General features: G+C 50.5%; 1 protein-coding gene across 7 annotated transcripts in view; it reads right to left on the reverse strand.

The window, feature by feature from the left end:
* Positions 1-13,621, reverse strand: part of TRIO (trio Rho guanine nucleotide exchange factor) — a 363,545-nt gene that overhangs the window by 87,229 nt on the left and 262,695 nt on the right. For all 7 annotated transcript variants that reach the window (XM_059878913.1, XM_059878914.1, XM_024981340.2 and 4 more), the window contains one exon: positions 1,061-1,304. In XM_059878913.1, coding sequence (XP_059734896.1) covers positions 1,061-1,304 — 244 coding nt within the window. The remainder of the gene's footprint in view (positions 1-1,060; positions 1,305-13,621) is intronic.

A 13,621-nucleotide genomic window follows, 5' to 3' on the forward strand; every position in this document is an offset into this window, starting at 1 on the left:
CTATCGAGCAGACACAGTGCATGCTGCATACGAAGTGAAGATGCTCTAGCAGTCACCATTTAGTAGTAAAAAGAAACAGGTGGAGTTAATTTAATAGTATATTTTCTTCAATTCATCCTTTAAAATATATTGCCATATCAGATGCAATGACTATAAAATAACTGGACATTCTGTTTTCATTTTAAGTCTTGTAGTCCAGTGTATATTCTGCACCTGCAGACCAGCTCAATTCACTCAGGCCCCATTTCAAGTCTCATCAGTCCAGCAGTGACCACACTGGATGTTTAGATAAACAGACTTGCTAGGAGGCCATTACTGACCTGTCCTGCCACATGTGGAAAAGTGGCCTTGTGACAGCTGCCTGTGTCTAAACAAGTCCACAAGCAATGTCAAATGCTGTTTTGTTCAAATATCCTGCTATTTCAGTGGAAAAACACTTCTTTCAAAAGACATCTCTCTTGTCAGAGCTTCAGACCCCTGACACAGAGGCCTGCCTAACTCAGCTCGCCTCCCTCTGGGGGTCCAGCTGTGTTCCCTCTCCTGGCAGGGAACTTGGTGGGGGGGGTGGGTCTCAGATGCCCCGAGATACTTAACCAGGCTATAAAGATGGCACAGTTATGCTTCCAGGGCCTGCACACTCAACCATCTAGTATTTAACACAAACAAAATAATCCACAATGTGAAAACCTGATTAGGGAGATGCTGAACGTGGTCCCACCTCTCCCACCTCTTTTTAGCATCACCTGGAGGAAACTGCCTTTCTGTCTGCTCTGTTTATGAATGACACTGGCTTCCAAGAGAACGGCTCCCTTCCCCCCTCTCTAACCTGAGATCTTACAACACGGTCTGGGGAACTGAGGCGACCGATGCACCGTTATTTCTGAGTGACAGACGACATCCGCAGCCCCCGATGGATTAAAAAGGCCCAGGGATGCAGTGTTGAAGGGCCGGGGTGCCAGTGACCATCAGGGATTGCACCTCTTACAGGGCTGCAGGAAGTGTGGACGCAAGCCCTGCAGTCACTTCCAGGAGGACGTCCCGGTCGCCCACGAACGCCTACCTTTGTGGTTGAAGATGCCCTCCATCTCCATGCTGCTCCTGGAGTGGGCGATGCACAGGGAGCCACAGGGGACCAGGCCCTCGGCCGCAGGCGACCGGTCAGTGGTCCGCACCAGGCACCAGTCGGGTTTGTCATGGGGCCGCTCCAAGACTTCCACGGTCTGGCCGCGGCGGATGGTGAGCTCGGTGCTGTTGCAGGCCGTGAAGTCGTGGATCACCACGGTCAGCTCGCAGCCGCCGGACAGCTGGGGAGGAGAGGGCACAGGTCAGCCAGCGTGTCCCCACCACGGGCCTGCAGCAGGTGAGGCTGGCGCCCACTCCCAGCTGGAGGGAGTCCAGCTGCGCAGGATGCCGGCTGAGTGGGGGCCCTTAAGTTTCCAGTCCCTGAATTTACCTCCTTTCCAAACCAAGAGAATAGTGTTTACTTTTTCATATTCTAACATCTTTTCCAGTGTGTTACTCTCAGAACCTGAAGATTTTTTATATGAGTGTCCAAATATTCGCCTGAGACATATCCCCCTCCTACGGACAGGTGATTCTTGAACAACATGGGGGTTAGGGGTACTGATCCCCTGCACAGTCAAAAGAAATCTGTGCATAACTTTTGACTACCCCCAAACTAGAGGCCGACTGTCGACCAGAAGCCTTACCGATAACAGCCGACTAACACGTATTTTGCATGTCGTGTGCATTATGTACTGTATTCTGACAATAAAATAAGCTGGTAAAAAAGAAACCATTATTAAGAAAATCATGAGGAAGAGAAAATACATTTACAGCACATATATGTACTTATTGGAAAAAAAAATGCACCTATTATAAGTGGACCCACACAGTTTAAACCTGTTTGTTTACAGATCAACCTTAAGGTAAAGGGGTTCCCAGGTGGCTCTAGTAGTAAAGAACCCACCTGCCAACACAGGAGACATAAGAGACACAGGTTGGATCCCTGGGTCAGGAAGATCCCCTGGAGGAGGGCATGGCAACTCACTCCAGTATTCTTGTCTGGAGAATCCCCATGGACAGAGGAGCCTGGCGGGCTACTGTCCCTGGGGTCGCAAAGAGTCGGACACGACTGAAGTGACTGAGCACACAGCACAGCACACACAAGTACAAACTCTGCTCGCAGGCTTTTTGGGGGGGTTGTTATGAGATACGGTGATAAACAAGACGGAGTTCACCCCAGCCTGGTGAGCGTGGAGTGGCCTGGAGACGGCAGGCTCCTGCGCGCCTGTGCCGCCTGGACTGGGAGGTACCTGCAGAGCAGCGAGCCTGGGACCCCGAGACACCTCTCTCCCCAAAACCCTCAGAGCCCTCCCCAGACCCCACGGCATCTTCCCGATCCTCTGCCCCCGCCCCACCCCACACGCCAACACGCCCCTCCACACGCCACGTGGCTTGTGGCCTGAAAGGCCTTGCCCTTCTTCTCTCCTCTCAGCTTGCTCCTGTTTTCTGACCAAACTCCTCTTAAGTCTTAGGCCCCCTGAAGCCTACCTACAAACTCCATGAAGAGCACCAACTCCGTGACCATGCTCAGGAAACAAGGTGCAGGGCCTCTAGTGACCGTGTGCTGTCCACTGGCCCCAGACTGCACACTCTCTGGGGACAGCTCACCTGCATGCTCACCACCAGCGCCCCGTGTTTGGGCGGTCCCCTCTGGCCCTCCAGTCCGGCTGCCCCAGACTCAGGCTCCCCGGTGTGTCCCCCATCCCTGCGTGGGGTCCACACCACACCCTCCATGCTGCATCCCCGTCTCTCCAGAGCAGTGAGTCTGAGACATGACTCGTCCCGGGCTGCCTTTCAGGTACCGCCGTCAGTCGCATGCCTTCACCCTCCAAACACTGTCAGACTCTGGGGTGTCTGTCTGACTGCTCCCTCCCTCTGCACGCCCATGTGGCTCACTTCACTTGGATTTCTGCAGTGGTCTCCTGAGGGGCCCGCCTGATCCAGGCTTTCCTTGGAAAGTACCTGAACACTGCTGCCATATGCTCAGATACGCCGTCCTCCTATTCAAGAGTCATAGGTACACATTCCTGAGCAGAAGACTCAAAGCTCCTGTCACAGGGTCCCAGCCCACTCGCCAGGCACACTCCATGGCTCCTCGCGTGCCTAACAGCCCGAGCAGCCGTGTCCCCCGTCGGAGGCAGGTCTTGCTGCCCTGTGCCCACAGTCCCTTCTACTTTGAGCCCTCCCTGCCCAGTCTGTCTCATCTAAGTCCCTGTCGAGTCCCTCTGAAAAGTCGCCCCTCAGATGTGTCTACCATCCTTAGCAACTTTCTCCTTAAACAGATTATGCCTCCATCCTGACATGAGCCATGTCTCGGGTTGTATGTGTGTGTCTACCCTCGGCACAAGGAAACAGGTCTGTGTCGCTCTCCTGTGAATGTCCCAGCCGTGTGTGTGTGTGTGTGTGTGTGTGTGTGTGTGTGTGTGTGTGTGTGTGTGTGTGTGTGTGTGTGTGTGTGTGTCTGCCCTCGGCACCAGGAGGCAGGTCTGTGCTGCTCTCCCCGTGTGTGAGGGCACGCCTGGGCCTGTCCGAGGCACCGCTGAGACCCCGGGGCCGAGGGCCAGGCTCCTCCTGGAGCACCCTCGGGCCGGGCTCTGCATCCAGTGAGTGCTCATACACTTGCTGGAGTGAAAACGGTAAAACAGGTTTGCTCTATAAAGGAAGCCACTGTTTGCAAAGCAAAACAAAACACGGGCTTTTCCTCCGTGGCTTCGGGAAGGGAGTCTGCTGTGTGTGCGACGTGTGCCCGGTTTTCTGTCACCCTCTAGGCATCGGCACACAAGAACAAGACGGGCGGGCGGGGGCTGCGGCGGGCGCAAAGACACGTCCCTTTTGGCCCCCCGGCAGAGAGCTGGGAGCTGTGCCCCTCGCTCGGGCTCACGGCCCTGCAGAGACCGCGACCACCCGCTGCGTCTGCTGTGCTCCGTGCTCCCCGCTGCCCTCCTGCTCTAACCAAGCCTTTCTTTCCAGAGCAAGTTGAGATAGAATAAGAAACACATGTCCACTACACAACCTCAGAAAGCAAAACAAAACAAAACTCATCCAAAATAAAGCTTAAACGTCGATGAAAGGAACTCTCTTTGCTAGGCCGCAAAGGACTATTTCCACCAGTGACTGACAACCCTCCCCACCTAAAATTTAAAAACTTCTCTCTGGAAAAACCATGTTGAATTTCTCCTGCTTCTCTGCGAACAATTGAAGGGGCTGATGTTACAAAGTTAAGGGCAGAGGCTCAGTCTGCAGAAGAATTTCCCTCGTAAAAAAAAAAAAAAACAAAAACCCCACGTTATAGAAGCGGTTAATCCCTGTAACGAAAAGGAGGAATGTTTCCCATCCCAGGGAAACGTGACCCATGGACAAGCGGTGGTGCGGAGCCCAGCTCACCAAGCACCCCCCAGGCCTGCACTTCCTATGGCCCTTTCCCTTGGCTGAGCTCTCCCTGGGCCTGACGAGCCACCACCCAGGCTCCACCCTGGGAAGCTCAACTTCAGACACTGCCCCCTCATCACCAGCCTGTGCCGGCCTCCTTCTCCATTGCAGGGGATTTCTCAGGCTGCTGGAGGTTCTGTCGTGGGGGCAGGGTGAGAAGAGAGGACGGGGGTGGGGGGGGGGGCGGCCCAGAGGGATGGAGCTGGACGCTCTTTCTGGCTCCGAGTTCCAGCCCCTCGCGCAGTAATCAAAACTATTGGAAACATCTGTGCCCTTGACAGGGCCTGAGAAATAAAAATCAAGCCTGTTCTGACAAAGAACTGCATACTGAGTCAAAATTCTTTTTCAAAGGCTTTAGGGAACTTAGTAACAAAATCTTGTATCAGAAGAATATTTTAAAACAGTGCTAGAATTATCATCAAAAAAAGAAAATCATGTCTTCTCAGCACTGCCCCTAAGAATAAGCTGAGTTTTCCCATAAGAATCGCCTGCATGAATTTATAAGAGGATTAAGTGGACATTTTCTAGTCCAGAGAAGAGACAACCCGTTAATTTCTGTCTCAGTGTTCACGTTTGAATGTTTTAAACTTATTCCAAAGCTCGTCTTTAAAACCAGGCTTGTTAATTTAAAAAAACAAACAAACAAAACAAAAACTTTTTTTTGTATGAAAGACTTAAAATAACTATTTTGAAGTATCAATGCAAGTCATTACAGCCTTTCAAGTAGAATTAAACTCCCAGTAAGAAAAAGTTTAGGCTATATATTATACATAATTATATATATATATATTACATCATTAACAGGTCTTTCCTTACCAGTGATATTTCTACCCCTAGTGACATAATTTCATCACTATGTTGAAGGAGTTACCATTCCATTTATCTAGTTTAGAAATTCACTTTTCCTTTTCAACCACATTTTGTGAAAGTTTTCACCTTATCTTTTTCATATCTATATATTTTACGGACTTGTATCATGGGCTCCTTACCACACGCAGTTTAGGATTGTAATTTATGAAAATCTCAATCCCCATGGCATATGGTAACTCTTGTGACATTCTCATTAAAAGATATTTTTCCCCACTATTTCTGTTTTTCACCTTAAAAAAATTACATGTGATGATTAAAAAGCATGGTGGTAAAATGGTCTTAATTGGAGCAAGGGCCCGCGGATACTTTATAATGAAATGCCTCCTCCAAGACCACCTGTGTCCTTCTGAAAGGGCGGCCAGGGGAACTCCAAGGACCCAGATGCCTGCACACTTGGCAGAATCAAACCAGAATCCCTTTGCCTGAATTCTCTCAATGACCGAAAATGAGTAAGTGGCTGCTGTTTCACCCAAAAGGAAGAAACACTTGCAGCGTCCCAGGGACCGAACCCAGGACTCCTGCACTGCAGGCGGATTCTTTACCCTGTGCTGCAGGCACGCAGACCTTCCACAACCGCCACACAGAAGAGAACTGACTTTTTACGTTTTCTGGAGAAACCATGTTTTACGATTTTCCTTCGCCTGAACCCAGGCAAGGACTAAGTGAAGCGGAGCCGTGGCTGGGGGCTTCTCGCCCGCCCGTTGGTCTCCAGCAGCCCCTCCCTAGAGCTCTGCAATGAGGCCTGTTTGTATTCCAAGAACACAGCTTGGGAGGACAACAGCCAGCCCCTGGCTCGAATGACCAGCTCCCAGGTGAGTTGTGGGCCAGGCTCCGCCAGAGGAAGAGGGGCTCTTGACTCACGCGAGGGTGGTGTAGCCCTTGCTGCAAGTGAACCTGCTTCCAGAACCTCAAATTGGCTGCAGGTGGGTGTCACACCAAATTTCTGAGAGCGCTTCAGAAGGAGGAGGGACGCAGGCTAATAAAAGCCACCTCCCCTCCAGGGCAGAGAGTACAACTCGCAAAGTCACATCCTCCAGCCCAGTACAACGCGGGCGCTTAGAAACCACACTAAGGGGCTTGCGGTTCTGCAGGAGACTCACACAGAGCAGAAAGTGGTCCCTCGGCTGAAGGGGATTGGAAAGGATGGCTCCATCACGGTTACAAGAGACAGGCCACACCGGCAGCCAGAACAACCCCCGCAGGACACGCCTTACCCAGCCTCTCATCCACCCAGCAGCTTGCTCCCTGGGCCACATGGTGGAGACCTGAGGCTTGGACTGATCAGAGGCCATCCTAACCATGTGGCCACCAGGCCCCCTTGCTCACCCCAACCCCAAGGCCAAGTTCACAGGACAAGCCGTCACAAAACCTGCTGCTGGGTTTCTAAGATGACCACTGTAAGCCTCTCGCACATCCGGGTGAAAAAAAGAAATCTGCGAGAACTGAAAAATGCAAGATGGCAAAAATGCTGTGTTTCTCACCACCCTCCCCCTGCCAAGAGAAAGAAGTGGGGAGAGGGGGAAGCAAAAAGAAAACATAAAGAAATCTATGAGAAAAAGCTTTTCCCAAAGTAGCAGCTTACCAAATCCAGCATTTTATTTAGGAAAGAAACTCTGGGTATAGTTTTTTTTTTTTTTTCAGGGAGGTTAACCCTTTGCCCATTACTAATGTGATCACAAGCGGTTTTGACTTTAAAATAACTCTTGGAAGTCTTCCTTGATTGTGACACACGTGAGATGCAACGGACAGTTACGATGTCAAGAAGCTCAAACTTCCCTGATGGTGCAGTGGCTAAGAGTCCGCCTGCCAACGCAGGAGACATGGCTTCCATCCCCAGGCCAGGAAGACCCCACATGCCTTGGGGCAACTAAGCCCATGTGCCACAACCACTGAACCTGGGCTCTGGAGTCAACGACTGAAACCCGAGCACCTGAGAGCCTGTTCTCTGCAACAAGAGAAGCCACTGAAATGAGAAACCTGGGCACTTGGCAACGAAGGATGGCCCCTGCTTGCCACAACTAGAGAAAGCCTGTGCAAAAGCAAGGAAAACCCAGCACAGCCAAAAATAAATGAATAAAAAGGTTAAAACAAAAGCATGCCAAGAAGTTCAATTGGAAAGATGTATTTGAAAAGGCAAACTTTAAGTGTGAAAAAGCCAGGCAAAGCAGAGAGAAGACAGCTCCCGGGTTCCAGGCTTCTGGGCTCTGAGCTCTGCAGAAGCTGGGTCCATGCCACACTTGCCCTCACTCTGAACATGTCAGAACCAGAGGCACAGGACCGTGCTGGGCAGGTGCTGAGAGCTGAGCTGCGGGACAGGACTAAACAGCTTCGTTGACTGAAAAGCGGGAAGAGGAAGGAAAGTCAGGAAGCAGACAGCTGGACCCACGCGTGCTATTTTCAGTCACAGGCCTGGAAAGCAAGACCACGGGAGGGCAGGGAGCCCAGAGGCGCCTGCTCGCTGTGTTTGCTGAGTGAGCAGCACTTATCCACAAACACTCATTTGAAAGGCCTCTTTCTTTATCCCCTGAAAACCTAAGGTATGGCAGGCAGGTAACCAGCTGACTGGTCCCTCCCACAAAAGAACAGGCGGAATAAACCTTTCGCCTCAAGTTGGAATCAAAGATGGGCCACCGTCGTCAACAGTGACTTTGATGGGCACCGTAACCTTTATGTTGAAAAGCACTTCTTGATCCGCCACTGGTTTTTGAAATACTTCTGTTGCCGTTATGCCTGAAGTTGTACTTTTGAAATAAATCTGCCTTTTCTTAGAACTGAGGCACTCTACCCTAGCGTGGGGGGAACTTTGTTTTTCTGATTGAGTAACTCAAGTCAGCAAAGACTGCATTCGTTTTGTGGCTTTATGGGTGCACTTAAGAAACTTGTTAAAAATTATAAAAAGCCACCATCACTTGGAAAGATAGAGGGAACCAATGCCAGGTGCCACCTTCGCCAGGCTGCTGGCGGGGAGGGTGCCCCCTGCTTGTTCCTGCAGGGCAGCAGCTGGCCTGGGCTGCACAAGGGGTGATGGCCTCATATCTGGGGATGCACGGATGAACCTCATGAAGAGCACGGAGTCACCACCCTACACGTGTGCAGCTGATGTGGTAGGACTGAAGAAGTGGTTGGGAAAACGTCTCAAGCGAGACTCTCCCCTTCTTCAGAGGCTGCCCATTCGGTATGTGGTCAGTGTTTACTGCTGAGACACCAAGATGCGAAAGTCCAGGTGCTAAATCTTAGCAGTTTACCTTTCGCACAGCTTCGAGCTTCCAACAAACACAGCTTCTAAATCCACTGCAATCAAGAGTGCTCAGCTAATGGACAAGGAAGTTGTGGTACAAATACACAATGGGATATTACTCAGCTACAAAAAGGAACGCATTTGAGTCAGTTCTAATGAGGTGGATGAACCTAGAGCCTGTCATACAGAGTGAAGTCAGTCAGGAAGAGAAAGACAAATATCGTATATTAACACATACATGTGGAGTCTAGACGGAGAAGGCATGGCAACCCACTCCAGTACTCTTGCCTGGAAAATCCCATGGACGGAGAAGCCTGGTAGGCTGCAGTCCATGGGGTCGCTAAGAGTGAGGCACGACTGAGCGACTTCACTTTCATGCACTGGAGAAGGAAATGGCAACCCACTCCAGTATTCTTGCCTGGAGAATCCCAGGGACAGAGGAGCCTAGTGCGCTGCCATCTATGGGGTCGCACAGAGTCGGACATGATTGAAGCGACTTAGCAGCAGCAGCATGGAGTCTAGAGGGCTTCCCCAGTGGCTCAGAGGTAAAGAATCAGCCTTCGGTGCAGGAGTTGCAGGAGATCCAAGTTTGATCCCTGGGTCAGGGAAGATCCCCTGGAGGAAGAAATGCAACCCACTTCAGTATTCGTGCCTGGAGAATCTCATGAACAGAGGAGCCTGGTGGGCTACAGTCCATAAGGTCTCCAAGAGTCAGACACGACTAAAGAGACTTGGCATGCACGTGTGGAGTATAGAAAGATAGCACTGATGATCCGACTTGCAGGGCAGCAAAGGAGACACAGACATTTTGGACACAGTAAGGGAAGGAGAGGGTGGGATGATATGAGCAAATAGCACTGAAACATATACATGCCGTATGTAAAACAGATCCCCAATAGAGGTTCAATGTATGATGAAGGTAACCCAGAGCCAGTGCTCTGTGACAGCCTAGAGGGGTGGGATGGGAGGGAGGTGGGGGGGCGGTTCCAGAGGGAGGGGACACATGTACACCTGATGCCGATTCACGTTGATGTACAGCAAAAATCATCACAATAATTATGCTCTAATTAAACATTTTTTAAAAATAAAACAACAAAAAAGTGCTCAGTAAGAGGCCACTGTATAGCAATTGCAAGAGCAAATAATGAGTGGCTGAGAAGGAGGCACTTTTTCAAATGAAGACACAGTCACAGCTAAAACCTATGCAGCACTCAGGACATGCAAGGCATTGTTCTACACGCACAGTTTTAGTACAGCCCTAGAGTGGGGAGCAGTATTGTCCGCTTTTACAGATGAGGAAACAGGTGCAGAGGCTGCTGAGAAGCAGAGCTCAGAGGCCTGGCTGGGGAGCCCCACCCTGCTCAGTCGTGTCCGACTCTTTACAACCCCATGGACTGTAACCCGCCAGGCTCCTCTGTCCATGGAATTCTCCAGGCACGAATACTGGAGTGGGTTGCCATTTTCTTCTCCAGGGATCTTCCCTGACCCAGGGATTGAACCTGCGTCTCCTGCACTGCAGGCAGATCCTTTACCGTCTGAGCCACCAGGGAAGCCCAATCATCTGCTGCTGGTCATTAAAGACTTTGCTTACCCTACTCTTGTTACCATTTGGGCAGAGTCAGGACTCTGATGCCTGGGAATTGAAACTATGTGCTGTCAATGGAAAGGCTTCCGGATGGAGTGACTCAATTTCATGCCTATGCGGGCAAACCTACAGGAGGCCCTGGGAGGTTCTGGCAAACCCAGCCCATGGGGCAGAATCTCTGAGTCAAGGCTGCCTCTTGCTTCTAGCAGCTTCGGGCAGAGGGGAGAGCATGAGCTTAAGGGGATTGGCACATAGGCCAGGGATGTGAGCAGTGAGGCTGAATGCAAGCGGGAGGCACTTCCTAAGTAGGCTTGACGCAGTTTTCCTTTCTTAAAAACATGAATCCAGCCACATTTTAAAACGTACTGGCATTAATTACTTTATATGCTGCCGCAGAACTATAATCTGTGTAAACCTGTCCAAGTTCCAACAGTGGAGACTGTCGCTTCCCAGAGGTTTATTGACTTTTTAAACTGCATAAAATTTCATATCCCCAACGTAGCACTAAATACACTTCATGAAAAATAACTGAAACCGTTTATTTTTCTAAATGTGTGGACTTACACATTCACATCCCAAGCTTAGGGCAGAGCATGCCAAGTACCAACCTCAAGTGAACGTCTCGCTCATTACAAATAAGACCTGCATGGCCTTAGCCCTGAAGAAAGCTCACACCTGGCCCCCTGCTGGCCTGGGCCCCTTTCCCCCAGGCTGCCCTGGCTTGCCTTGGCTACTTTTTCCATCCCGACTTCAAGATGCTTTGTTCTATGCTGCTGCTGCTGCTAAGTCACTTTAGCCGTGTCCGACTCTGTGTGACCCCATAGACGGCAGCCCACCAGGCTCCTCCATCCCTGGTGTTCTCCAGGCAAGAACACTGGAGTGGGTTGCCATTTCGTTCTCCAATGCATGAAAGTGAAAAGTGAAAGTGAAGTCGCTCAGTCATGTCTGACTCCTAGCAACCCCATGGACTGCGGCCTACCAGGCTCCTCCGTCCATGGGATTTTCCAAGCAAGAGTATTGGCATGGGTTGCCATTGCCTTCTCCAGCTTTGTTCTATAGTAGCTTATATCTGACCCTCATATTTTTCTTTTTTCCTTATATATATACATTTTTGTTATAGGAAGCAATCCACAAGACTAATAAAGAGGACAGAAGGAAAAAAATATTAAAAGCTGCTTCTTTAATATGCTAAAAGTACTTAGCTTGTACTCAGCTTGAGTGTGAAATAACAGGATGTAGAGTCGCCAGGTAATTAAATGCACATTCTGTTTCTGGCTCCCCACTCCACTGCTGGGTGGCCTGTGAGGGTCACCAGGCCTCCCTCGTCCCCTCGGTGCCCCGGAGGCTTTTCCTCCCTACCTCGGGGAGGCAAGCTCAGGACAAATGAGGTAAGAATCTGGCAAGCGTCTGATTCCTTTGGAACCCAAATCATAATTTCATGAGATCACTTTATCAGCACAATACCATTGAGATGAGCAGGAATCAGTGCTGAACTTACATCTGAGACAGAGAGATGGCCTATTTCAAAACCGACATTTCAAGGAAAGAAAGGTCCTCGTGGGGACCCGTGGTCTGCATCGGCTAACAGCGTCCCCTGGAAAGCGGGGGTCTCCAGCAGCCCCTCCTTCACAGACTCATAACCTTCTGCGCCTCGTCTGAGAGTCACTACGGCACTGGGCAGATAACTTTTCCTCAGAATTCTCCAAGAGGCCAAGTCAAAAACATCCCCCCACCCAGTTTCTGAAAGGGAACCAAACTCCATGATAACAACTAACTCATAACAGACATCGTAAATGAGGTCCAAGAGGCAGAACATGGTTAAGTAATTGCGCTTGCCAGATCTATCTGCCTCTGTCAGCAGAGGCTGTTTAAACTTGAAATATGGAGGGTGGGAAGAACCTCGATACATACGAAAAGTTAACTGCCTCAGAGATAAGAGGAGGGTTTTCTGGTTAAGCCCAGTTTAGCACAACAGTGCATTTTACAAACTGATGCAGAAAAGGAGGCCGTTTCCTAAATGTATCCCCCCGAGTCATCGACTGACCCTGAAATGTTCTATCGGAGAAGTACAGACAGGCAGATGGCTGCAAGAAGAAGGCGGAGAACACACGTGTGCAGGCACATGCGTGTGTGGTTGCAGACATGGGCCGTGCCCTGTATGAGGCTCCAGGGGTGTGGCCCCTCCAAACCCCACACTCAGAAGCATCCACGCGGCTTGTTCTCCTCAGTGCAGAGCCCAGAGTGGAGGGAGACAAGCCCCTGCAGCTCCACGGCCTGAGGAGGACACGTCAGCCCTTTCACGTACTTCTGAGCCTACTGAAGACCTGTGGCCTCAATGAGGGGCATTAAGTACACGCCACCTCCACTTCAGTCAACAGCTTTGGCGTGTCACTGCCCATGCTTCAGAGTCATGAGGACATTAGGCTGAGAATGAGGCCACCGCCTCCGCAGCCCTGGGGCCACGGGTGGAGGACTGACGACAGGCCGCCTCACAGAAGTGGCCCTGGGAGCGGGTGGGGGCTTCTGAGCCAAGGAAGGAAGTTTTGAGATGGGGTATGAGAGGCGGTAAACCAAAACTGGTGAATTGCCTTCAGGGATAAAATACTTAGGAGGCGGCTCTTTAATAATCCTAATACCCCAGTAGATCCCCAGTGTAAAATGACTAATTTCTGCAAACCCATGCTTCTGTGAGTGGTTGATTCCTTCCCTCTCATAAGGTACTAGAACTTGCTGCCTTAAAAGCAACAGTTCCTAGGATAATGCCGTATTTTTTCTACAGGAGCTGTGCAGGCTCGATTCTGAGTTCCTAGAACAAGTGAACAAGTTCCAAGCAGAACAAGTGAACCCTTCCCAACTCCAGGATAGAGCTTTATTTCTGAGGTAAACCTTCTGTGGACTCCAGTCAACTGCAGGTCAGAGGACAGGGCCCCCGGTTCTGTGGGGGGCCAGAGCCACGGCCTGGTGCCGGGCAGCTGCACTTCAAAGTCGGGGGCTGGAGAACTAGGAGCCCCCCTTACCAGGTGCAGGGATTACTTCCCAACTCTCACCACCACCCATCCAGACAGAAACCACCAGAGAGAAACAAAGTTGCCTTTCTTCTAGAACTGATCTCTGGAAAACACCTTAACATCCTTTCCAAAAGGCAGAACTTTTTACACTTATGTTTCTCTGGCAATTTCACTCAAATAACTTATTTTTAGAATAGACTTTACATACACAGGTATATATGAATAGCTAGCCCCTTGTTTTTATAGAATCTTAGTTCCCGGTCCAGGGATTGAACCCACACCCCCAGCAGGGAAAGTGCTGCATGGACACCTGGCCGCTAGGGAATTCCCTAAGTACACTTATAAATTCAGATAAACACAGACCAGATCCATGAGAGAATATCTGGTAAGACTGTGACTTTGGGGCCTGGTGGGCCCCCAGCGGGG

This window comes from Bos taurus, chromosome 20 (assembly GCF_002263795.3).
Source record: "Bos taurus isolate L1 Dominette 01449 registration number 42190680 breed Hereford chromosome 20, ARS-UCD2.0, whole genome shotgun sequence".
Classification (NCBI taxonomy): Eukaryota; Metazoa; Chordata; class Mammalia; order Artiodactyla; family Bovidae; genus Bos; species Bos taurus.